The following is a 26,278-nucleotide window of genomic DNA, read 5'->3' on the forward strand; positions in this document are numbered from 1 at the left end:
TCGGTGTTTGTTCACAATTGCGAAACAAGTCTTCTGCGTCGATGAAACGATATCACTGACCGTTGATGCCAAACGTTGCCGTTTACCAATGATTTTCCAACTTTTTTAACTAACTTTAGTAATAGTAATAAATATTATTTTTTATTATTATTAGAATTTTGTGCTGAGAATCAGGCCATAAGCGTACGTGTGGCTGAGCAGGACCTTACCTTCAGAGCCTTGCTCCATTTTTGGTTGGTTAGAGAAGAAGGAAACCATGGCTGCAACCTTGTTGTTTTCGTGCACTTCGAGCTTAATCCATGCTTCACACTCCACATTATTTCTAGGTGTTAGGCGAAGGACACTGTATCTGAATCAATCAATCGGAATAACTCATGGAAGCCGGAAAATACACCATAGATTTGTATTGGTTGCGGCAACCGAAGGTTCTGCAAAATCCAGCAAGTCCGAAGAAAGTATCCCATCTTGGGCCAGACCAGATTCTGATGAGCCCCCTCCTTGGGCTCGAGATGAAGCCAATGGAAATGACAATTCAGTAAAGCAAAGCGTCGAGCTTCCCTTTTTCGTTTATTTACTTGCCTCAGCAATTACAGCAATTGCTGCCGTAAGTTCTTCTTCTTCTTCTTTTTTCCGCTCTATCTATCCTGAAAGGTGATGACTTGTTTCACTGATTAGAGTTGAAATTTAATGCAGATAGGTTCTGTGTTCGAGTATGTGAATAAAAATCCAGTTTTTGGAATTCTTAACTCCGACAGCATCTTCTACGCTCCAGTGCTCGGATTCTTTGCGTTTACTGGCATCCCCACTTCTGTAAGCATTTATTTGTTGAGAATTTGAAAATTTCTCAGCTGTTCTTACAATTTCATTATCTCCGCAGGCATTTTTGTGGTTCAAATCCGTTCAAACTGCTAACAAAGAAGCTGAGGAACAAGATAAGAGGGATGGATATCTTTAAACTTTTATCTTTGTTGGTACATGAGTACCTCTCCTGAATTTTCAATTCACTTTTGCTTCTCCTATTACATTTGTGCAGTTTACCTGTGAATGTCTTAGGTTATACTTATTGTGAATACTACAATTACCTTAGAGAACCATTTGTATTCTGACCTCATACTCAAGAATATTTTATATTTCTCAACAATGAGATATGTCCAGGTTAATTTGCTGGGTAACCGGACCTGTTTCTCTATCGTGTGTACAAGAATGATAGTTATTCTATAAGAACAGGAAACTGTTCTTGGATCATGCTTTCATTTAGTGCAATGACATCCAAAAGGATGTGGATTTTCACTCTAGCTTTTGAAAAAAGGGATAGCATTAGCACCTATATCGTTATATTGAGAGTTTTGCAACTTTAATACCATTTTTTTAGTGAAAACATCAAATTCATTGCAAAACTATTTAGCAACTGTTATATTGCATGAAGCATAGCCTTGTCTAGGTGAACTCTTGGCCAACAAATACCTGATACTTTTTTGGTGATTTGTATAGATAATTTCTGACTTTGCTTTGCTTTTATCTTGTTGACAAATATATACACTGTGAGATGGTCCTGATATGTTGGCAAAAGCATCAGCTAATAAGCACTCCCATGTTGAAGAAAATGAGAAATTTAACAGACTTGGGAAATTAAGACAAGGTCTAGATTAGACATGAACTTGGTACCTTGTAGAGTTTTTCTAGTAACAGAATTTTTTTTTCACATTTATTTAAACCGATGCCATTTAGTCTTCATATTTTAGAAGGTCATGGTGCCACACAGTTGTTGATGAATTGAAAATAGAAAGCAACATATGTTTAGGTCCATTTGTTGGTCGTGTTGGGGCAGTAGGAACAAAATATTAAGATAGTATCTTTCTAAATATGTAATGCTTTCAGTTGATTATTCATTTGTTCTACAAGAATTTTCTTAAAGTTTTCAGGTGTGAATGAGAGCCTGATTTTCATCCTTTTTTGATCGCTCAAGGTGCAACTAGCTACCTGGTCCTATTTATCTTTCCCTTTTTCCTTTCTTCACATTTAGGTCTATGAACACTGTTGCATCTATTAATCCCTTTTTGCGCTAGTCAACTTCTTAACCACAATTCATATTAACCCTAAAGCAAACCCTAAACACAATCTTAATTTGTCATCCCAATTAGACCTGCCACCGTTATCCTTTGTTACAAAGATGAACAGAAGATAGCTTTTCAAAGAGATATATTCATGGGATTTTCCAGCCACCAATTTGTGATGCGAAATGGAGTTCAAGACCTTATTGATATGATTTTGTAATTGGGTAGCAGTATATCTTGAGGCGCCCTAAAGCGCTCATGATATCATTATGAATGATAATGCATTAATGTTTAGTTTAGCGAGTTAGCATTGATTGAATTGCCTTGGTCAAGAAAGTCTTCCAGTGGTCTGGCACATATGTTAATTTTCAATTTGAGCCCATATCCAATGGAGTTTATGATTTAGAGAATGAATTGAGTCAGGCTAACTTTATTATAATCTATATGGAATACTAAACAGAGCAATCGTTTGACGTACTCACTTGGTGTACAGCCGATTCTTTATGAGACCAAATTTTGTTTTATCTCACTTTTTCTATTAAGAGAAAGGGTGGAATCTAAAGTGAGTGAATAATGTTTCAAATTACACAATGGAAATTTGGAACCATTACAAGATTGGGAGGCAGCTGTCTGTGGTGGTTTGTTCATATCTGCTTAGCAGAATGCTTTTGAGTAAAACTTTTCAATGTTACTTGGTTGATGCCTCTCATCCAAGCCCCCTCCTTATCCGAGGAATCTTTGGCGTATAAAATGAATGCGAATCGTCTCCGCAGAGTTATACACTTGTGAATTGCAGATCATTTAATGATACATGATGCATACTCTTGAAGGAGGACTTGTAGAGCACGGTTGTTGGTGGCAACGTTCCTTGCTTCAGTGATCACTGTCAGGTAACTTGGAAACACAATCAGAAATGATTTGAATATATCCAAAAAGAAGGATTTTTCTAGTTATTTTCTCTCTGATAGAGAAGCATTTGATACGAGCAGCTAGTAAGTTGGCTGCAATGCAGGGGTATAAATTATTCTATCTTAGGAAGAATCAAAAAATGTGAAAAGCTTGAAAGCAAGTGTTTTAGGAGTTTTCTTAGATAGAAACAAGGAAATGTGAGGAATCAAAAGCAGACTCATACGCATGCAAATTTTCTTGCAAAGGGACAACAGCATCTTAGACCTCAACGCTAATTTGCCACTAGTCAAATTTCACGGTATCACCTATATATTTATTCGCCATTTCCGAAGAAACCCAATCCTGTTGGAATGGAATCTTTTTCAGTTTCCCAACACTCCTTTTATGATATAGTCATAGTATATATAGATTCATTCCACGTGCTCTGAGTGTGTCTCAACCTCAGCACCACACTTCCCTACAGTTCCTTTTCTGTTTCTTTACTTAGCTCTCTATTTATCCGTTCCGTCCCATGTTTTCAATTCAAACATCAGAAAATTGTGTAGAACATAAGATAAAAAAGGTTGATGATAACTATCAGAAGGCCAAGAGACTGCAAAGAGCACAGTGGCTTCGGGCAGCCATTCTAGGAGCTAATGATGGTTTGCTTTCCACTACATCACTAATGCTTGGTGTAGGTGCAGCAAAAGAAGATGGACGATCCATGATCCTAACTGGACTAGCTGGAGCGGTTGCGGGTGCCTGTAGTATGGCTGTTGGGGAGTTTGTTTCCGTCTCTACCCAAAGAGATATCGAAAAGGTAATTGTTTCTCACAGCAGCTCAAAAAATGGCAGGGAGGATGCTCCTGCGATCATGATCAACATCCCTGCTGGTCTGGCTAACATTGAGCAAGAAACGAAGGTTGGCGAGAGTAATAGACGTGTCTCTACATCTCAACCAATGGAGAAAGCATCGCCAAGTATCATAGTTGAGGCTGTTCTGACTCCTGGGAGATTTCCTGTGAAAGAAGATGATACGGAGGAAGTGGTGATGACAAACCCCTATAAGGCTGCAGCTGCGTCGGCTTTGTCATTTTTGTGCGGATCATCTGTGCCGATGGTGCCTGCCATTGCGGTAACACAAAATGGTATTAGGATGATAGCCATTGCAGTGATTACTACAATGGCATTGGCTTTGTTTGGTGGCGTAGGAGCTTATCTTGGTGGTTCACCAATTAGGATGTCTGCGGTAAGAGTGATGGCTGGTGGTTGGATTGCAATGGGAATTACTTATGGGTTGCTTAAGCCTTTTGACAACGACGATAAAGAGAGTAAACTATAGAGATTGATTGTGTATTCATTTAAAACGACAGTGGAGACAATGGAGGATATATAAATGATTATATATCAAGAATTGTATTTTCATTAGATATATGCATAGCTGCTAAATGTCGCTGAATATTTGTCTGCTTGGTAAATCTAAAATATCTGTTTGTATTAAGAATTGAAAAAAAGAATCGATTTATAAGAATGGAACAGTAATTAATCTAATTTTATAAATTAAAATGTTATGAACCGAATTATTTGATGGATAAAAATAAATATTAAAAATATAACAAAATTAAAATAATAAAATTACAGAGTTAATTCACGTGGACGAAAAACTGAAGGGGATATCTTAATTTTGAAGATCAATACTTTGCCCATTTTTGAATGACGCGGATTTGACTCGTTTGATTCAGAGCGAGTTGGGATGGATATCCAACACAAGGGGTGATTTTGCCATCCCAAAATGCTGGGTCATCCTTTGACTTCCAAGACACCGATCCATTAATCGACACCTGTAAGAATGAGGGATGACGTGCAAACTTCAAAAACCACAGCACACCACTCAACAGGAAAACGTGTGCCCAATTGTTCCGTCTGCTAAGCATTTTGTCTTGTTTTTCAGGGAATTTTATCCTTTAACGATTCACAGTCATACGGTCATTGTCAATTACTGCGCGTAGAAAATAAAATAGCACTAACTAACAGGAACTAGAAACCACCAGAGACTGAGAGACCTCTGGCGGTAGGCCCAACAAAACCTACAGTGTCAATGGCGATTAAAAGGTTTCAAGTTGAAGTGGGATTCAATTTCTAACACCACATTAGGGTGGAAAAACGAGACGTATTGCGTTTTGCCGGTTTTTCTTTTTCCTGCACAGCAACAACAACGACAGACAGAGACAGGTATCAAAATTAATGAATGATGTCACATGGTAGGCGGAGATGGCAATGGCAGAAGAAAGAAAAGAAAACATAAAAAAATGGGGATGGAGATGGCAATGGCAGAAGAAGAAAAGAAGAAACAGAAGAATACTAATGGAGAGTTGACCATATTCAAATCCAGAGAGATATACCCAACGAATCTTATTCACGCAGTTGTAGCTTTGGGGTTATGGCTTGGCTCTATCCATTTCAACTTCCTCTTGCTCTTTCTTTCCTTTCTCTTCCTACCTTTCTCCAAATTCCTTCTGTTAGTATTTTTCTCTTCCTCTTTTTTCTCTCTTGAAGATATAAAGATTTTGAATTAAAAAACAATATAAAATGTACTTCTTTCCTTGCAGAGTTGTTGGATTGCTTTTGGTGTTTATGATTATTCCGATCAACGATGGCAGTAGGCTAGGTCGGCGTCTGTGCAGGTGCTTACTTTCTTTCTCCTTTCTTGATTTAAACTTGTTCTTTTCCTTTTATTTTGTTTCAATAATTATTGAAAGAAAAATATACACAGGTATATATGTAGGCACGCTTGCAGTCATTTTCCCATTACTCTCCATGTTGAAGATATAAATGCCTTTCGTTCTGATCGGGCTTATGGTTTGTTTCCGTTCGCTCTCCTTATTTTATTTTATTTTCATTATTTTCCTGCAATGCCTGTCATTTTTCCTTTGAGCAAGAAAGCTCAAGTCAATAAAATTTCATGACTTTTCCTTCTATTTCGGCAAATGCTGAACACCCCTATCTCAATACCATTTTACTGGAATGATTTAACTCGATCTAAATGCCTTGAGCATGATCTAAATGCCTTGAGCATCATTTTGATTCTGTAATCCAAATTATACTCTTTGCTTTATGCCTTTTGACAGGACTGTAGAAATTGCCCTTTGTGAATTTTGTGAATTGCTTTCATTTTTAGCTGCTTTTACATTAGACCTTGGATCTTTATGCTGGTTGTGAAATTTTGACCGGTTGGGTATTGATTTTACCTCCTAAACTAGTACAGCAGGTTGTTGATGTCATGGTTTCCCATGGAGTTCCGATTATCCTGTTACACTTACCACTTTAAAAAAGAAAAAAAAAAAAAATTTGTGACTTATTTTGTGCCAGTGACATTCTTATTTTGTGCCTCCTCCAGTCTTCGGTTATGAGCCACATTCAGTTTTCCCCCTTGGTGTGGTCGTACTTGCAGACCATGTGGGTTTCTTGCCTCTTCCTAAAATAAAGGTCCTTGCAAGTAGTGCTGTAAGAAACACCACCCTCTCTTCTGTTGCCTTGTATATTTTTAATAAAACCTTACTCTAGAGTTTGTCTTTCTCAACATATGTGGGATCAATGATTAGGTATTCTACACGCCTTTCTTAAGGCATATATGGTCGTGGTGTGGTCTTACACCAGCAACAAAGAAAAATTTTACTTCCCTCCTGGATGCTGGTTATAGTTGCATAGTGGTGCCTGGTGGAGTTCAAGAGACATTTTATATGAAACATGGAACTGAGGTTTTACTCTTCAAACTCGTATACAATATTTCATTTCCTTCTTAATGTGCATAGTTTTGAAATCTAAATTTTATTATTGCTTTTGCTCTTGGCAAGTTTGGATTTAGGATTTCTCATCTGGCATATGAGTAGGATTTATTTTGAGAATGCACAATCTCATGATTTTATTGTCTCATTTTTTGTGCTTAGCCATGCAATTGCATGGCCAATATTAAGTTGCTAATAATTCCAACTTTGGATGTGCAAGTACCTTTAGGATATCTTTCTTTGTTTTCCAATTGGAGGCAGAGACTGAAAAATTTAGTAATGAAAAACATTTTCTTTCCTGATTTCCTATCCCTATTCCCTTTAACTGAAGTGTCTTTGATTTCATTTTCTGATATCTAGTTCCATTAGTCCAAGGGAAGCCTGATATTTTTTCTTCTGGTTTCTCTTTCTTACTTGTGGGCATGGGGGTTATTAATAGCAGTGATTCATGACATGTTTGCTTGGAATTTCTATAAATTTCGTTTTAATAATAAGCTTCATCTAATTGCTCTTGTACTTTTTTTTTTCTTTTCTAAGTGTTCCATCATTGATTCCCTGCATCCCCCTTTTCCACCTTGTCTCTTCTTTATCTTACCTGGGAGAAATAATGCTCACACTTTTACTTCCCTGGTATGTGAGGTCCTTGAGGTGTTACTTAATTAGACAGTTGGGTTGCTTATCTTGCATGTTTCTTGTTCTGCAGATTGCTTTTCTTAACAAGAGAAGAGGATTTATTCGAATAGCTATGGAGATGGGCAAACCCTTGGTTCCAGTTTTCTGCTATGGTCAAGTATTGGTTCTTTTCCCTTTTCTTTTCATATTTAGGTGACGTACAGAGATGTTCTTTTATCTCCTAATTGTAATACCTGCTCTTTTCTTTCTCTTCTCTTGGACTTCGTCATTGAAGTGATTTTTTTTTTTTTTTGGGTCTTTGTTGCATTAATGGATACTATTTTTGTCTATTATACATTTTGGATCACCCAAAAAACTTGTTAGTTGTCTAACTTTTTTGTTTTCCTTTATTCTTGCAACAGTCACATGCCTACAAATGGTGGAAACCTGATGGCAAGTTATTTATGCAATTTGCTAGAGCTATTAAGTTCACCCCGATTGTCTTTTGGGGAATTCTCGGGTAAATATAGATGTGAAGAAACTTAGAAAACATTTGTGATTTTGAACTTTACACTTTATGTTTACTCTACGTTCTTTCTGTTGATCTGTCATGGATTTCATGTGTAGAAGCACTTAAATATTTTACCAGTAAATTTAGAACAGTGTAAATCGATGAAGTAGAGAAGAGACAACTAATTTACCTACTACATTTCCTTTGTTCGTGCCACATAGACTTAGGTCTGTATATATCTATGGTTTTCATTTTAATATACACATAAAAGTTTATACAGATCTGTCTCACAGTTTATGTCTACATGCAGTTGGATTTTTTGTTACTGTTTACTGAAAGAAATTGTTCTTTTCTGGTATTTATGCACTTCGTCTCTTTTCAGATCTCCTTTACCCTTCCAACATCCAATGCATGTTGTGGTGGGTAAACCAATTGAGCTGAAGAAAAATCCACAGCCTACCATGGAAGAGGTATGAATGATGCTACGATCTACTTGGTATAGTGTATTACATATGGTCTTCCGAAATTAACTATATGCCACAAGTGTATTTAATTTTTTTTTCTGGTTATGACTAAAGGAATGGAATTCCTTGTTTCTAACATAGTTAATGAGTTCATACTCCATACACATCTTTTATACCCTCTTGCTTTGTTTAAAGTGTTCAATTTTGGAGTGCAGAAACAATGTAATATGTTTTTGAGCAATTGCTTGCAAATAAATATATAGTTGATATTCCTGACATTTAGTGGCACATGTACTGCCTTGAGCAACTGACACTAAACCGAATTACAAGACAGCTACTTAAGCGGAAGGAGCCTGTATATGTATATGTATGTCTATGTGTGTGTATATATAAGTATTTACCGAGTTGCCTCTCATTGTCCCACTGTGGTATGTTTTTCTTTGCATTTGAATGGTTTTGCAGGTTGCTGAAGTACACAGACAGTTTGTTGCGTCACTTAAAGATCTTTTTGAAAGGCACAAAGCACGGGTGGGTTATTCAGACCTTAAACTTGAAATCCTTTGACCCCAAAGCCAGGAGCTTCATCTAGTTTTGCAGGATTTCATTGTCCTTTATTTATACCCTTTTTGTTCATATGTTGTATTCATTTGATGATGAGGGGAATGAAATGTAGCACAGCTAATAAGCCCTTATTGTGGCAATAAAAAGTTGTAGTTCCCATATGCACAAGCACTTGGTTAAAAATGGCTGAATTGGCCTGATGAGTAGGAGCAAAGTTTTGCATGTGCAGCACCCTATGACCATTTAGAAAAAGTGGGCTTGGTAAAAATTAAAAATTTGTCTTAAATGTTTATTTCTTAAGATCAAATCTGATAAAAATTTTAAGCTGAAGAGAGATCGAGAATTGCCTGTGTAGAAGAATCCATTCCTTTACTTCTAGGTTTTGTTGATGTTGATAGAGCTGAGGCTGTGGCCCCATCAAGTCATTTGTCAACCTGGCTTTGTAACTCTCCTTTCAATTAATTAAAAAAAAAAGTGTTTAATTTAATTTTTAATTAATAAATTGGAGCTGAGTATGAGGTTAATTGAGTATTTCGAATCTAGAAGCAAGATTCAATTTTTGAATCGATTTACAATTGATTTGAATTTAGCTATTTTAGACCTAAAAATAAATTTTATTAGTTACATTTTCTAATTGAATTGAAATTAAAAGCCAAATGATTTTTTATATCCGAAGTCATCCATGGGTAAAGTTACCATTAAGATTTTAATAAGGTATTAGAATCATTTGTAATTTTTGTATAAAAATAATTATCTAAAATTATTGTTTGTTATGCTTAAAAGTATTTTTTAGAATTCTATATTTAATTATGAAGGCTTGTTTCGGAGCCGATATCGTCTATACACCTAATGGGCAGCTCGTATAGGATTTTCTAGGCGATAATTTGGGGTCTCGTGGTCAGCCCAACATGTCTATCTCGCTTGCTTGATGCTTTATTAAGAATTTTATACGCGATATAAATTCATATGCAAAATCGGAGTCACTGTGAAAGCATTCGGCAATTTAGCCCAATATCTCTCGGTCTATTGCTTGGCATGCCATTTCGAGGGTATAATACTTCATCTAAGACTTGTAAGAGGCATTGGAATCATTTTCGGACCATTCCGTGCTGAAATTTCCGGACCAAAAATCAAAAGTATATCCCTTTGGTCTAAAAGCCCCGCGTGAAGGCTTGTTGCATAGCTGATATCGTCTATACTCCTGACAAACTGCTTGTATAGGATCTTCTAGCCGATAATTTAGGGTCTCGTGGTCAGCCCAACATGCCTATCTCGCCTGCTGTCCAGGATCATCTAAAAGAAATAAACTTGGTTACTCTTGAAAGCCCAAGAGCTACGCCCATTGGCAGAATGTTAAAGAAGAAATTAAAGCATAAAATTACTGACTTACCACGTGAGTTCAGAAACTATTTCACCTGAGTTTACCATGAAACACCAAGCTTGAAAAGAAGTTTGGTGGACTACAGATCACCATTAAGCTCGATTTTATCAACAGGCCTTAGTTGAAGAAGTATTCCAGTTTGAGTGAAATACAGTTGCATTAAGCATTGATCATTAAAAGTCGATCCCATGACAAAAAAAAAAAAAAAAAAAAATCACCTTTGTTAAAAATTAGATTGTGATTAAGGAAGTAACTAATCTTTTAAAATTATAACAAAATATTTATTATTTTGAAAAAATTACTCTTTATCTTACGTTATTAATTCTTATCAAGAAAATAATGATACTAAAAAATTATAGCAATAGATTAATGTGTTTAATATATAAAAGTAAAATTGAAAAAAAAATTTATTAATTGCTTCTTAATATTTTAAGCACAAATATTTTTATGGATAAATATATTCGAAAATAATTTATAATTATAATTGATAAACATATTCTGAAACGATTTATAATTATAGATAGAAGATGTAGCATATTTGATGAGATTACTGTTATATTTTGAAAGAGTAAATTTGTTTCATAAGCAAACATTTTATATTTAATGAGATTAGAGCATCTCCGATGTTAATATGGATTGTGACTGATGTGTCATGTGAAATAGGAGGTATGAATAATGACGTGGTTGAATGTCTATTTGTAGATAATGAATTTTTAAAAACTCTCTCCAATGTATTATTTTTGAATCTTTTTCCATTCTCTTTCTTTCTCTCTTTTCATATCCTACAATTTAATATGCAATTAATCATCAAAGAGCAATAAAAGTTAGCATTGTCTAAGAGATTCTCTAGAAAATAGAAAGTGCAGCAGACAATGTCAGTTGAATTTTTTTTACACATCAGCTTCACATCCTAAATTCATCAGCATTGGAGAACATTTTTCAAAGTCTTTTCATTTTTCTAATGTGACAATTGAATAAGAGCAATTCACATTTGCACCGGAGATGTTCTTACTGGTATTTTTTGAAAGAGTAAAATTTTCCACCATAAACAAACATCTTTGATGTTTCATTTCCACACAATTTTATTGAAGTTGTGGCCTACCTTTATTATTTAGTCATGCAAAGAAGATATCATCAATGGGAGCAAAGAGAAAGACATTAGTTAATAAAAAAACAATAACAAAAAATTTATCATTTTTATCATTTTAAAGTAAAAAAAATGATAAATTAAAAAAAAAAAAGAGGAAATAATAGAATATTTATAATATAATGAATCTAAGGAAATACAAGTTCCATTCTCATGGTGTTTAACAGCAGAATTAAAGAGAACGTGAATTTCTACTATCTGCTTCTATCACTAACTACAAAGGACGATGCTACTTAAGCCCCACGCACCCGTCCACACACACAACAACAAAGGAGTAATCAATATCTCTATTTACAATCAACAAATTACACTTCCCACCATTTGTCTGCCTAGCACCTGCAATGAGCCCAGCATTAGTTTGCAAGAGAGGGACGATACATACAAAGCCATTCGCATCTTAATCCTTCATGCCTAACTTAATATTTTGAACTTTAACAGACAACTCTAATTTCTGTTCCTCGATATCTTTCAAAACTGAAAGCAAGTTTGCCCGATACACTTCACACTTCCGCGTTGCACGTTCAAGTTGACGCTGTAGTTTTTGAATTTTCCTGTCCTGATCATCCTACAAGTTGGATATATACTTTTCAGAAACAGTTTTTAAGTAAAAAGATGGGAAAATTTTGAAAATCAATGTGGAAGCCATGAGTATGTTGATTCTACCATTCTACAAAGTAGATTGCATTTATGGGGGAAATCAAGAAATATAATTCTGCACATCAGCAATTAAATTGAGGGAAATAGCAATTCTATTTTCTATCAGAGCAAATGGCACTCAAGCTTTTTCTGGAAACAAGATCATGAAGTTTGCTGTGTGTATTGGCAATAAAATGATGCTTACCCTCGTCAACAAAATTACTAAGCAAAGAATGCATTGGTTCAAAATGATCAACGGAACAAAGTTGAACATTATAAGATACAGTAACAACTAATTGTTGAAAATAGCAATTTGCAATATATACATATACATAGAGAGAGAGAGAGAGAGAGAGAGAGAGAGAGAGAGAGAGAGAGAGAGAGAGAGAGAGAGAGAGAGCCAGTTACACCTCAAATAGCTATGTTGCCATAGCTATAGGTTTCAAGCTGGAATAATATGGTGTCCATGATAATCATGCCATGAACAGAGGCATAGGAGTACTGAAATTAAAATAAAAATCTTACGCATGTAATATTAGGATCACATTGATAATTATATCATAAAGATGGTCATGACCACAGAAGATAGGCAGAACAAATACTCTTGGCAATTATCAGAATAAGGGCAACACTCATGCCAAGTGCAGTTAAAATTTCATCTATTCTTGGCACTAAGCATCACCATGATTCTAGAACCGCTGGTTTCTGTTTTAAAATTGTCAATTCTAGTTATAAAAAGGTTGGAACCGGAACTAAACCACTTTTAATTAATGTTTAAGCCAGTTTTGGTTCCACTCCAGTTTGGAATCGAAATTGGATAATCTTTTTTACGAACTTTTTAAAATTTTCTTTTTAAAAGTTTTGTAGCTTGAATAAATGAAATGATAAATAGACTATTGAAAAAGACTAAACCAATTTAATAAAAACTCTTAAAATTTATTTTTAGAAAAACATATTGGGAGTTTCTTTGAAAATGTTCTTTTTCAAGGTTTCACACCAGACCTGCTGGATTTAAAACCAAAGCCGTCCAATTCCAGTTTCAAAAAATGAAGAATAAGAACCGAACCATAAACACAAGTTTTCAGCTATAGTTTGGAAACGGGAACTATTGACTACAATTTGGTACTGGTTTTAACCATTTCAGTTCTGGTTCGAAACTGAATCATGGTCATACCTACTTGGCACATATATGAAGCATTAAGAATTTCATGTTGTCATCAGAAATTTGCTATTTTGGGAATTTGTGATGTTTAATAGGAAATTCTTTTCATTTAGGCATCTGCACTTGTTTGATTCCTACTCAGTATGTGTTAGACATTTGTAAAAATTGCAGTCCTTGTGAAATGAGGATACGTTAAAGATCTCTTAAAACTTGCAAAAACTTAAAGTTTCCGTGAGAAAACTGACTGGCACTGCCACATGCTTAATTTATTTTCTTTGTTTCCCTGCTCTTTCATTCAAAAGCAGCAACCCAGCTGAAAAGGCAAAGGTTCCTGGTCATCACCACCCAACATTCCTCGATCTCAATCTTTTCTCGGTTCTCAATATACCATTTAAAACCTGAAACTCAACATAATTTCCAAGCCTTTTGCCCTCCAATTAGGCATTCAATAAATCCTAGATTTTTGTATCTCTAAAAGGAAAAATACTTCAACCTGGTCCTGTGATTCCATCTATTCATTCTTTGCTCCCAAATTGCACTTAATTCAAAGATCCTAGACTCCTCCCTCTTTGATTCAAACATTAACTATACCTTTTTGTTTACAAGCCTTACCCACCATAATAATCATAAGCTGCTTTCCCAATTCCCCTATATCAGTAGGAAACTTGAAACCTAAGTGTCTTGTGCAGTAGGCAGTAGCCAAGGTACTGTCAATATTTCCCTCGAAGAAGTTGAAGAATTACTGTGCACACAAGAGATTGAAACAGAGGAGAAAATCCAATAATAAGGGCACGTATTTCCTTTTTGACAAAGAGAGCACTACAACCTTTAACAGGAAAATTTATTTCTAAGATACTAATAATTTTAAGAAACACTACACTAGAATCAACTAACACCCTTTTTTGCAGGAAATTACAGAAAAGGATTTTGCTTCCACTAACAAACTTGCCCATAAGTAAATTAGACTGAAATTGTCCAAAGATACTGTATAGCAAAAGGTTTAAGTTTCCCAATATTAAAAATAGTTGTAGAAAGCCACTGAATATCTTTTAGATGAGTACTAACGTTAATATTCTATATTTCTATCATCTGTTCATTGGAAGCATAACACTGCAGTCGAAACTTAACAAATGCAAATTTAACATACGTCCTCCACTTACAATTAGCAACATATATTTTCCTAAGCTAAAAATATAAGACAGAAAAATGGGCAAAGCAGTTGATAGAAAATCAAGATAAGCAAGAAGAAATAAGCATTTGATATGTGTACGTGTGCTGTGAATGACACAAATGACTGACCATAGATGCAGGTGGTTTTAAACTCCATTTCTGAGTTCCAGAGGTGTTATTTGCCCATCTTCGTTGATGGGGATGATCTTCTGTGCCAGCTCCATTTGTAATTACAACTGCCCCACTATTCTTTTTTGCAAGAACCACCTTATTTGCAGCCTCTTGTAAAGCTTCCATAGCAACATTGTAAATTTCTACACTTTTGACTCCCTCATCAACGTACTTGAGGGCTTCATGGCGAAGATTACCATATCTAACAGTATGAGATTCTCGTGATCTAATGTGCAAAGTGCTGGTATGTTCCTCCAATATTACACCACTCTTGGCATTCCTTGTCCACCGTTTCAAAACATAGTGAGAAGGTAGTGTGAGAACATTTTTCACCCTAAAAACTGTCAATATATGTCTGCAAAGAAGGCCAGAGAATTCAAACATCTGGCAGCTACAGGTAGCTTTCATCTCATGAACATTAAAACTGACAAAGTAAGCATTATGATTTTCCTCAAACTTTGCAACTCGATATACGGTTATTGCCTCCTCATCCTCAACTTTGGTTGCCAGGAAAGTTAATGTTTCAACCAATTCCTCTTGAAATTTCACAAACAACTTTTTTGTGTACATCTCAGATGCTTGTTTCTCCATGGGCGAAGGGGTTTTGAGAACTGGAGCAGTGTTTATTGTATCATAATCTGCCTTGACTTCTTTCTCATAGCGACTTTCCAGAGCCTTTTCATACTGCTTAACAAACAACTGTAGGGTTGTTGACGCATTGATGTATCCATCAAAGTAAGAATTGATGCTATCACTGCGCTGGGTTATAGACATTTCTGCAAAGAAAGTGTCCCTCAAGTATGCTGGCACCCACTGTCGTCGATCAGAATAAATTGATTGTAGCCATTCATGCTCCTTGAGATGATACGTATCAATCATAGACAACCAACAGGATTCAAACTCTTCAATTGACTCTGTGAGGTTGACACATTTGTGGAGCTCTGGTTCGAAACTGGGATGTTCAGACAGTACATGGGACAATTTCTCTTGGCATTCGTTAAAGATATGCCACTTGCAGAAGCGGTGACGAGTTTCAGGAAAGACTTGGGTAACAGCTAGACGGATTACCCTGTCATGATCAGTAGTGATTGAAACAGGAGGCCTTCCAGACATCGCCACAAGCCATGTTTTAAAAAGCCAAATAAAAGATTCCTCGGATTCATTTATTAGGAGTGCACACCCAAACAATACAGGCTGTCCATGGTGGTTTACTCCAGTAAAAGGTGCAAAGGGCAACCGATAACGGTTTGACCTATAAGTAGTGTCAAAGGTAACAGTGTCCCCAAAGTAAGTGTAGTTAGTCCTTGCCTTAGGATCAGCCCAGAAGATATTGCTCATGCATTGATCTTCATCACCCTGTACAGCATAGAAAAATGCAGGATTCTCAGAATGCTTGTTGCGCAAGTAGTCCAAAAGTAGCTGAGTGTCACCTCCGAGGGTTCTTTGGCGACTACTCCTCATGTAATTCCTACAATCGCGCTCAGTGAAGCCAACATTGCTGATTCCCCCATATTCTTTGATAAGTGCAGACATGATTCCACTGGGACCAATGCCAGCACCCTGCAAGGTATCAATCAAGGACTTGGCAGAGCCAGAGACATGGCGGTGAGAGCGGAGGCAATGCACCTTGTCAGGAGGGACAAGCTCATGGTTGTGTTCTTTGACAAATGCAGAAACAGCCCATCTGCCAGAATCCCGAATTTTGACAACCAACATTGCCTTACAACCAACTCGAGTTTCAGCACGGGGCCGTTTGACACGGGTATCAGGACAAGCAGGCTTGTCCTTGTCAACGCGAAATCCCTCTTTGGCACAAACAAAAGAACGCTGAATAATGGCACCATCACGCCTAGAACGGCGAGACATACTGACACGGGTGCTGAAGCCAACGCGGCGAGCATAAGAATTATAGAAGGCCTTGGCAGCCTCCTCAGATTCAAATTCCATTCCCTCATAAGGTTCAAGATTAGTGTCTCCTTGAGGGATGTAGAGCTGAGCAGCAGTGGAACTATGAGAATTTTGGGAATGGTAGAAATTGCGGAGAGGATGGATGTGTTGTTTTTCTTCTTCTCCTTGTTCATCTTCTACTTCTTCATGCTCATCAACATCAACATTGACATGAATAGGGTGTTGGTGGATGTCCATGGTATCATCTCCCAAACCCATCATGTCAAATTCAATAACTTCATTTGCCATGCTCACTGGTTCCAACTCCATATCTCATTCATATCAAATCACATCACATCATATACTATTTAGTAGTTAATGCAATACATAGACCATCAAATAGTTTTGAATATTATAGCTGGATTAACATTGTTGGTAAGACAAATAATACGGTAAAGCAAGCAAATCAAAGACAGAATTTTTGAATCAATTCATCACATACTGAAAATTAGAAAGACTGCAAAATTGATAGAAAACTGACCCCAGCTTGTCAGCTGCTTTCTTGCTTTTAGGGATTTTAAAATAAACTCAGCTCAGGTAAGTGAGCGAACAAGATACTCTCTCTTAAATCCAGCATTTGAAAACCAAAGACCAAATGATTTCATCTCGCTAACATTTGTTCTAAAGCTGTTGGATCCTTATCGTACTCCGCTTTCATTACATTCTTCTTCTTCTTCGTCGCCGCCATCGTCTTCCCCTTGGTCTTCCTCGGTTCTTCCCGGACTTTAAGTTCATACCATCGCTGCAATATTAATTTGCAGTCCACAAGCTTTATTGGCAGCTGTTATTTATTTTATCTGTTTATATATAAATGAGTTTTTGTTCTTTATATATTATTATTATAATAATAATAATAATAATAATAATAATAATATAGAAAGAAACTCCTCAATTTTTATTTCCCGCTAAAATAAAGAAAAAGAATAATAAAACAGAACTATACAATTTTAGTTTTTTCTTTTATGTTCTTTTTTTTTCATTCAATCCTCCTGTAATTATTATATATATTCTGAAAATTTTTCATACAACCGGGTTCAAGGCTTGCAGGTGTATCCTTCCATTGCTTTCCCTTCAAATAAATCTTCAAATAAGAAATTGCGCCTTTGATTTCAGAACTAAAGCAATCTTAAGGGAGAGAAAAATAACGATTTCGACACTAATTCAAAATTATTCTCTCCAAGAGGACAACGACAACAAATATGTTGTTCATTAATGAGGCCATTTAATTTTTCTATGAGGAAGAGAAATAACGAGTTCAAGGGAAAACGATCAGTAGATAATTACAACATATGAATAAATTTATGGCATTTTAATTCACTTTTTATATCCTAATTTGCTTTTAGAACATAATTGTAAATAGATTGATAAATTTAGAACGCCTAAGATACAAAAATCTATTTAAGTTGAAGATGCTTAGTGCTTTTACATTTATAAAAATCCTATCTCGGTCCCTACTTGGAATTTATATAATACATTTTATATTAATCATAATTACTAGAAGATTGAAGTTAAAAAAAAAAAAAAAAGAAAGAAAAAAACAAAACAAAACAAAAAGTTAGTTTGGAATTAAAAATTTTAGCTACTACTTACATATGGAGCACTTAAATCTATCCTACAAGCCACAAGAAAAACGTTGACCAAAGCGTTAGCGAAACTGAGGCCAACGCATAAGTCCATAGCAGAATTACAGAGCATTCACTCTCTCCAGTTCCAAACAACTGTGTCATTGTACCTGCAGGATTAGGATTCATCTACAGTTCAGTTGAGAGCTTAACGGTTCTCCAATGATAATAACAATGACTAGTTACTGGACAATACCTATGTTCATTGCTGGGGGAAGTGCAAATTGAAGCAGAAGAACAAATTGATACAATGGATCTGACTTCACCAATCCCAAGTAGACTGCAGATTTAACAGTTATTACCCCAGAAATTGGTAACAGAACATACCGAACTACTATGATCCCGAGGACCACTGGAAGCTGGACCTCTGAGCCTTTTAAACCTGAAAAGCATCCAGTATGTGTTTATCATTATTATGATTACTTGACAATCAGGGAAGCTTAATGGATTTTCAGTGCTTGTTTACCTTTAAGAAGATTTGCCCCAACGACCAAGGTAACTGTTGGAATGGCAGCCTCCCTGCACGCATAAAATAAAAAGGATTGCTAGGGAATCAAGAAATGTTAAGTCATCAGAAATTGAAAGCATTTGTTTTAGGTTGATTGGGAATCAAGACAGGATTCTTACCCAAGCAAAGACACAGAATCCTGAACCACACGGAGAGGAGCATTATCATCAATTAGAGCCTTTCGGAACTGAGGGATGGCACCAATTATAAATCCAACAATCTATAAAATATAGCACTAAGTATTTTCAGTTTACCATTTCTATTGGATCTTTGAAATTTATGCTAAAGGAACTAACAAGATCAGATGTTCTCAGACATGCAAGCTTATGAGGTATGTAGTTTTATTGCGTTCCTGCTTTGAAAAATGTGCTTTCCAGCTAGAATTAGTCCTAGATGATAGATTAGCATACCGCTCCAGCTGTTGAAGGTGCAAACAATCTCCTGAAATGGAATTTTTTAACCATTTGTAGACCATGCTTAATCTTCTCTACAACTGACCTCTGTCATGAGATTTTCACTAGGTAAGATAATAATCTCATGAAATTTACATTCTATTTTGTGGAATCAGAAGAAAAAAGCTATCAGTAACATTGTGAGAGAACTCAAAATGAGCATAACAAGTTCTCTGTGAGAAATACTTATGGCAGGGAAGCAATAATTTTGTACACTCTTGAATATTTGCAACATAATTAATATGTTATGGATCCCCATTGACTGCGAACATGGCATGGGGGGAGGATAGTTGCAACAGAATTAATATCTTAAGCTCCTTGAACCGCATTGAAACTGTCCCTAACTATCCTACTCATGTGCTAGGCGCAATTTGGGTGTATACTCTTCTGATGCATTCCCCCATGCCATGCCTCCAGAACAAGCATTAAAAGCTTAAAGTTGGTATGCAATTTATTTGTGCATGTAATTTCTCTCCAAAGATATGCTCAAGATTTATCTATGGCACTAAATTACTGGGGAGAGCCTAATGGAAACTCAAGAATGTAGTAACAGTACCAGAGTAAAATAGATAATTTAGAAATCATTGATGTTCAGAAATTATAACAGTACTATACCAAAACAGAAACTTGGTCTCAGAGCTCAAGACAAGCAAAATATCTATCATAACAATTTCATATAAATGAAAAATGGAATATAACAGCCTGAAAAGGATAGTAGAGAGTGCAGACAGATATAAGCTGCAATGTTGAAATATCAACTACCTTTACCTTTTCCTCAGACACTGTGCAATCAAGTTCAAAATGATTTGTATGGTCCTCATTGGGTGAGTGATTTTTCAAAGGAAGCAGTGGCCCTGCAGAACATTTTGAAAGGTTTTCCGTTGTTTCTCCTGGAGAATTTGCAACCTTGGTCAAGTCATCCAGTTTGGCCCCTTCACAGTTATTGCTCGAGTATATACGCATAATGTTGTAGACATAAGACCACATGTAGACAGCTCCAATCTGAAATTTCAATGCCAAGATAATGAGATAATTCAAGATCACACGTAAACTGTAACATTCAAGTTAAAATAAAAAGGTCTTACTGCCATAGAGAGTGAAGCATATGCCAGTCCGTGTTTATAACAGACATCAACATCTCCAAATGGACTGCCTCTTTCTTTACATACAGCAGGAATGATTATCAGAGGCATGTTCCCCAGATTTCCTGTTAACATCAACATCACCATTATGAACTCACTCTTATTTGATTGGCAGACTGACAACACAATAAGGGCACATTTCGATCTGCTATCAATGACTTTATCTCATTCATACCCATGGCAAATGGATTAACTCATTCGCCTAAAGATACTGCTTGCCATATAGTGAGACAACAGTTATATTATTACAGATTATGAACCAAAAAATCATTAAATTTTGCAATTAAACCTGTAGATTAAAAACACTCACCTGCAGAACAACATCCTAACACGAGGCCCCTTAGATCATGAGGAGCTCGAGTACTTCTAATAAGCAACCATCCAAGTATTGAGCCAACAATAAATGTGATAAGAATATTGAATGGCATGAACCACCTAAATGATTTGACCAGAGCTTTTCTTAATCAAGTAGCAGGAAAAAGATCTGAAACTGAAAATAAAAAGTCCTGATTTGTTTGGAAAAGGATAAGCTCACAATGTTTCCATGCTTTTAAGCGTAATATATGTTGCCAGGTTGCTACCAACAAGTGCTGGATTGAATATGAAAAACACAACCTGAAGAACAAGATTAGAATGTAAATTTCCTCAGTTTAGCCTTTTCAAGTAATTAAACAAAGAATTCAAGTTAGCTTCAATTTCAAACACACTGGTAACTATTACATCTTTATGCTAAGCCAACAAGGAAAAAGAAAACCAAACCAGCGAAACTTTTACCAACTGGATTTCAGATTTAATATTCTTCTCCTTCTCTACAAATTCAATATTATACATTTCTAGTTTTCTTCATCTATTTACATTCTTTTTCCTAAAATTTGAAGAACATTGCCTGCCACTGACTAAGACATTTGACCAAAAACATAAAAAAAAAATCATCAAACTGATGTTCATTTAGATAAATATTGTTCCATATTAGCTATATATGCACTATTACAAATAAACTGAAAATTAGAAACACTCACATTATTCAAATGCTTTCGCGCATCCACTCCCAGTACACCTAAACGATCAGTTGCCAGAAATGAGCCCAAAGCAGTAATCAACAATACTTTCAAAACCGGCATTAAAGCAGCAGTAAAGAGATCCAAAAGCCCCATAGAAACGTTCAATTCCTAGCTCTGGATTCTCACTTTACTAAGAACAAATTAAACAAACAGATGGTAGGAGCTCCAAATTTGAAACAGAAAATTCATTGCTATAAAATATAAAATTTCATTTTCAGGCTTCATTCTATCAATAAAAGTAAGAAAGATTACAACGCAACGTTACTTACAGGAAGGCTAACAATGGCAAAAGCGGATAGGTACTATAGTACTGAATCAATGAAAAGGAATCCAAGTTAAGTGTCCAACTATCTGTTTAGCCATTTGCAGTGAAGAAGCTGATTATAATGCAAAACTTCAATTAATGGAAATTTCAGATTTTAGAATTTGAGATAGAAAGACAAGGACAATCCACCATGAAATGTTAATTAATGCTTGAAAAATCCAAGAAAAATAATAATTGCAGATTTTTGTGTGGACAAATGGCATTTTCAGAGAGAAAACTACAGAACAGAGTGATTTTTTTTTTTTTTTCTTCTTCTTTTTTGGCTTTTGTGTATGGTTACGATCTCATTTCAGGCACACTACCAGAGCGAGTTCTCAGAAAAGAAATGTCTCCAGCGACAATTCCTGTTTCCCCGCTCCGGCACTTGGATTGCCAAGCTGCAGCCACGTATTCATTCAATCTAACTGAAATGCCACGTCACTTTCCCTTTTCTTTTTGTTCTTTAATTATTGTAAAATTTGGGCTCTGCTTGGGCCCTCTGCCTCTGAACCATAACCTAGGCTCCATCTTGGATATGGATTTCAGTAAATGTTTCGCATTTTTTAAAAGTAAATAATATTTTTAGAACCAGTTATCATTAGACAATATTTGAAAAGAAAATTTCAATTTTTTATTTTCTTAAATTATATTTATTTTCCATCAAAATTAAAATCCATAAAAATTATTATAAAAATAAATTGTTTTTAAAGCTTCAACATGCTTCATCACGTGATGTGAATTTATAATATATTTAGTTTTTCATGTAGCATTTAGTGTTTCTATTAAGGTAAATATTACCTCCATTATTTATAGTGTTTAGTGATATTTATAATGTTTTTACTTATGTTTCGAGCAGATTACGAGTTAAATTTGTGTTCTCATTTTCACGAAAATTGATATCGTTTATTACCTCAACTGACATTTTAATTGATAATACTAGTAAAATATGTGACGGTTATTAGGACAACTAACCGGTCTAAAACAGTTAATTTTACTGTATAAGGCGTTGGTTAGCAACAATTGGTTAATTGCAGGTTAATAAAAAATGTACGCATTAAAATCGAACACGTGTACTTGTCAAAGATTTGTTTGTCATCCTTACGCTATAAGATTGAATTTGTAAGCATTAATTTTGTTTGTCAAAAAAATTACTTGAACATATAGCTATAAAAGTCAAAATGCAAGGTGTCAACGTCTTCAAGCCAGCATCCACAAGAAAAATGTTGACCAGAGTGTAAGTGAAACTGATGCAAAAGCATATGTCCATAGCATTATCACAGAACATTCACTTTGTCCCCTTCCAAACAACTGGGTCATTGTACCTACAAAATTACAAATTCAAACCAAATATTTTCATAATTATTGATTGAACCAGCAAACCAAAACATTCTTTCAATTAGGCCAAACTCAAGCTTACCTATGTTCATTGCTGGTGGAACTGCAAATTGCAACAGAAGAATAAACTGATACAATTTATCTGAATGCACCAGACCAAAATGTACTGCAGTTTTGACAGTCACAACTCCCATTACAGGCAGTAAAACATACCGAACTATTAATATTCCAACAATGAGTGACCATCGAATTCCTGAGCCTTTTAAACCTGAATTCCAACACACAGCTTCTGTTAAAACCAATCTTTTTTATGAATTAGTTTCCAACATGATTTGAACACACAATTTCGAGACAACTCAAGCACAAGTAAGCCAAAGGTCATTGATCGATTATTTGAAAATTTACCTTTAAGAAGGTTTCCTCCAACTATCAGAGTCACAATTGGAATAGCTGCATCTCTGTAATGTAGGTTAACCAAAAATATATCAATTTACTTTAGAACTACAGTTAGGTGAAAGCTAGGATGTGTACCCAAGTAAATAAGCAGAGTCTTCAATCACACGAAGAGGAGCACTAGCACCGATCAACAACTTCCGAATTTGAGGGACAACTCCAATCGCAAATCCCACAATCTATGCAAGAAATATATGATTAAGTCAGTTAAATTGCAATCGTGTTCATTTTTCACACCATTAAATCACATTTTGATACTACTTCTCCTGTTCAATGCTCATACGTGCTTCGCCTCGAGTATCTCAAACTAATATGTCACCATATTGAGGAGTTAGAATGCTAGATGTGTTCCAGACATATTTGAGATTTTCTTTATAGCAAAATGAAAATAGCCATAAGGGATTAGGAAATACCGCTCCAATAGTTGAAGGTGCAAATAGTGCCTTGAGATTAAGTTTTTCTGAAATCTTCCTTGATCTTTCCTTAATCTTGTCTATGAATTGTGTCCATGACAAATTCTACAAGTAATCAAAATAAGGAACTCTTAAAAACTCGGTTGAGAACCGTTGAGCCAAGGCTCAGAGTACTAAGAGGACATTAATTAGTTCAAAAAGACTTGATTTTTTTATTGTTTGGGATATTATGCAAACTTGGTAAATGAAAATAGTAGTCATAGTCATGACCATGAAATGAAAGTTGAAAGGCAAGAAATTCAATAACCTTAACAATTTCCTGATTCTCTGGTAGTAAAGGAGATGCAAGCTCAGCAGAAATTAAGCTCTCTTTTGAAGAAAGATCTACAGAGTAATAATTCCCTTGGATGCATTTTGGTGCTCCTACAGTTGTCTTAATGTTAGTTTCAGTGTCTGAGTCAGCATTGTCAACTTGCTGGTTCATCTCACTAGAAGAAATCCTCATGATGTTATAAACATAAGACCACAAGAAAACAGCTCCTATCTGAAGTTACAAAACAGAATTTCTTGATCATATTCATAGTCAAAACATGAAAACAGAAAAAACCCATCAATTAATTAAAGACAAAGTTAGTCAAAAATCATACTGCCATGGAAAGTGAAGCATAAGCAATTCCATAAGTATAACAAACATCAGGTGCTCCAAATGGACTGCCTTTCTCTTTGCAGATTGCTGCGATAATAATCAAAGGTAAATTTCCCAGGTTTCCTGCCAGAAATATGAGGTCCTTCATTTTATTTCAAAAATGCAAATTAACAAAGCAAATTTAAAAAATGAGGTACTTCCAGAATTAATTGATGAAATCCTCCACTGCATAATTTTTATTATTCAGAATTTAAAATGCAGTTTGATTATTTTATATACTATATGGTTTATTACTCATACAACAATAGTGAAGCCTTAGTCCCAAACTAGTTGGGGTCGGCTATACGGTTTATTACTCATATCATTTATTAATGGTTGAAGAATGTTCAAGTAAACAGTTTTATATGCCTCATTTATTATATCAACACTTCTCAGAGAGCACACAGATAGATGCTTCTTGCATTGGTCTCCCTTTTTTATTAGTAGCATAACCCTCTGCATGTGGGATGTGCAGGAGATGGATGAATTTCGTACCTGCTGCACAGCAACCCAATATTAGGCCTCTTAGATGCTGTGGAGTGGCTGTGACTTTTATGAGTAGCCATCCCAATATAGAGCCAATAATAAATGTAACAAGGATGTTCACTGGCATAAACCATCTGCAATGATACATGACAAATAGTTGAACCAGAAATTCAATAGAAAGTAATTAATTGAGCTAACAGAAATTAAATTTAATTAAGAATGTAGGTTAAATAAACTAATGATTGCTCAAAAAGAAACTCACAGTAATGAAATACTCTCAAAAGTGATTGTTTTAGCTAAGTTGCTACCTATAAGTGCTGGATTAAACACATAGAAAACAACCTGGAAAATTGTGAACATCTATGTCAGAATATGTGTGTGTGTGATTCTTATCTTAATGAAAAAAAAAAAAAAAAATTTATCTCGTCTTAATTACTTACTGAGTTAATTTGCTTTCTTGCTTCCTCCCCCAAGACATTTACATATTCCAGTGCTAAAAATGAGCCGAGTGCTGTGATTAAGAGTACCTTCAAAACTGGCATAGATGCAATCACAAATAGATTGAGGAGCTGCATGATGAAAGTTGCTGCTGTAGATACATACACAAAGTGTACAAAAAAGTAAAAAGTGAGTTAAATCAAGGCCTCAAGCATCACCTAGATGAACTTATGAAATTCTTGGACAGAAACATGAAAAAAACCAAGTAGAAACAGCCAAGAAAAAGAAAAAGAAGATAAAAATGGAAGTCAGAAATGTGTTTATCACCTTCCTTTTGTTGTCTTTTGTGTGTGCGTGTGTGTCTGTGTCTTATCAAGAAAAATAAAGAAAAGGAATTTATTAGTTCTTGTAAGGAAAGAGTATTTACTATTTATAGCATGGGAAGAAAAACCAGAGGAGTCGAAGAAGTGGGCTAAAGATGCAAGCATGTAACTGACCGCTTTAAAGAGGAGAGCAGGACGCTCTTCATTTCATTGGCCTATTTGCCATTCAGCCGGTGCCTCCACCACTAATGCTGCGTAGCACAAACGCTCAAATCTTAACAATTCTTCCGCTGCTCTTATTAGACTGCGCACCACAACAATTTTTTTAAGTAGTTTAAACATTTTTACTTAACATTATTTTTTATAATATGTTTTAAATTAATTTTTAGAGATTAAGGTAACGTTTTATAAAACGTTAAGTATGTAATATTTAGGTTTTAGTGTTTGAAGAAATGATACTAAACAGTTAATAGCTATCAAAATAGCTAATCTTTTACCAATATTCTTCAATAAAATATTTTCTCTACTAAAAACAAAAGACGAATAGGATTAATTTACTTATTATTC

At 35.3% G+C, this 26,278-nt stretch overlaps 5 protein-coding genes across 6 annotated transcripts; 2 read left to right on the plus strand and 3 right to left on the minus strand.

Moving 5' to 3' along the window:
- Positions 1-256: 256 nt before the first annotated feature.
- LOC105646333 (uncharacterized) lies at positions 257-1,189 on the plus strand. Its single transcript, XM_012232176.4, has 3 exons — positions 257-604; positions 694-810; positions 878-1,189. Exons 1-3 carry the CDS (start codon positions 257-259, stop codon positions 953-955), a joined length of 543 nt encoding a protein of 180 aa, XP_012087566.1. The 3' UTR covers positions 956-1,189.
- A 3,887-nt stretch (positions 1,190-5,076) lies between these two features.
- On the plus strand, positions 5,077-9,033 carry DGAT2 (diacylglycerol acyltransferase family). The gene is given in 9 exon segments (NM_001306044.1): positions 5,077-5,460; positions 5,552-5,626; positions 5,716-5,801; positions 6,340-6,446; positions 6,545-6,700; positions 7,431-7,517; positions 7,762-7,859; positions 8,233-8,320; positions 8,777-9,033. Coding segments are annotated over 9 exon segments (1,059 nt in total). The 5' UTR covers positions 5,077-5,200; the 3' UTR covers positions 8,879-9,033.
- Positions 9,034-11,504: 2,471 nt separating this feature from the next.
- On the minus strand, positions 11,505-17,290 carry LOC105646336 (protein FAR1-RELATED SEQUENCE 5). The gene is made up of 2 exons (XM_012232178.4): positions 14,501-17,290; positions 11,505-11,968 (listed from the first exon to the last, which is right to left on the minus strand). The coding sequence occupies exons 1-2, from the start codon at positions 16,757-16,759 to the stop codon at positions 11,801-11,803; spliced, it is 2,427 nt and encodes an 808-aa protein (XP_012087568.1). The 5' UTR covers positions 16,760-17,290; the 3' UTR covers positions 11,505-11,800.
- A 596-nt stretch (positions 17,291-17,886) lies between these two features.
- On the minus strand, positions 17,887-21,947 carry LOC105646337 (protein PIN-LIKES 3). Of its 2 annotated transcripts, XM_020684192.3 has the most exons (11): positions 21,544-21,947; positions 21,233-21,404; positions 20,749-20,828; positions 20,524-20,648; positions 20,157-20,278; positions 19,840-20,073; positions 19,030-19,119; positions 18,739-18,839; positions 18,578-18,630; positions 18,308-18,493; positions 17,887-18,221 (listed from the first exon to the last, which is right to left on the minus strand). In XM_020684192.3, exons 2-11 carry the CDS (start codon positions 21,365-21,367, stop codon positions 18,097-18,099), a joined length of 1,251 nt encoding a protein of 416 aa, XP_020539851.1. In that variant the 5' UTR covers positions 21,368-21,404; positions 21,544-21,947; the 3' UTR covers positions 17,887-18,096. The 2 variants fall into 2 exon arrangements, with proteins under 2 accessions (XP_020539851.1, XP_020539852.1); XM_020684193.3 differs by lacking the exon at positions 19,030-19,119.
- Positions 21,948-22,652: 705 nt separating this feature from the next.
- On the minus strand, positions 22,653-25,750 carry LOC105646338 (hypothetical protein). The gene is made up of 11 exons (XM_037637420.2): positions 25,716-25,750; positions 25,391-25,539; positions 25,213-25,292; positions 24,960-25,084; positions 24,427-24,548; positions 24,087-24,323; positions 23,780-23,884; positions 23,445-23,545; positions 23,319-23,371; positions 22,996-23,181; positions 22,653-22,900 (listed from the first exon to the last, which is right to left on the minus strand). The coding sequence occupies exons 2-11, from the start codon at positions 25,523-25,525 to the stop codon at positions 22,776-22,778; spliced, it is 1,269 nt and encodes a 422-aa protein (XP_037493348.2). The 5' UTR covers positions 25,526-25,539; positions 25,716-25,750; the 3' UTR covers positions 22,653-22,775.
- Between the last annotated feature and the right edge of the window lie 528 nt (positions 25,751-26,278).

The sequence above is a fragment of the Jatropha curcas genome, chromosome 4 (assembly GCF_041381405.1).
Source record: "Jatropha curcas cultivar XTBG-Jc1 chromosome 4, XTBG_Jcur_1.0, whole genome shotgun sequence".
In the NCBI taxonomy this organism is placed as follows: Eukaryota; Viridiplantae; Streptophyta; class Magnoliopsida; order Malpighiales; family Euphorbiaceae; genus Jatropha; species Jatropha curcas.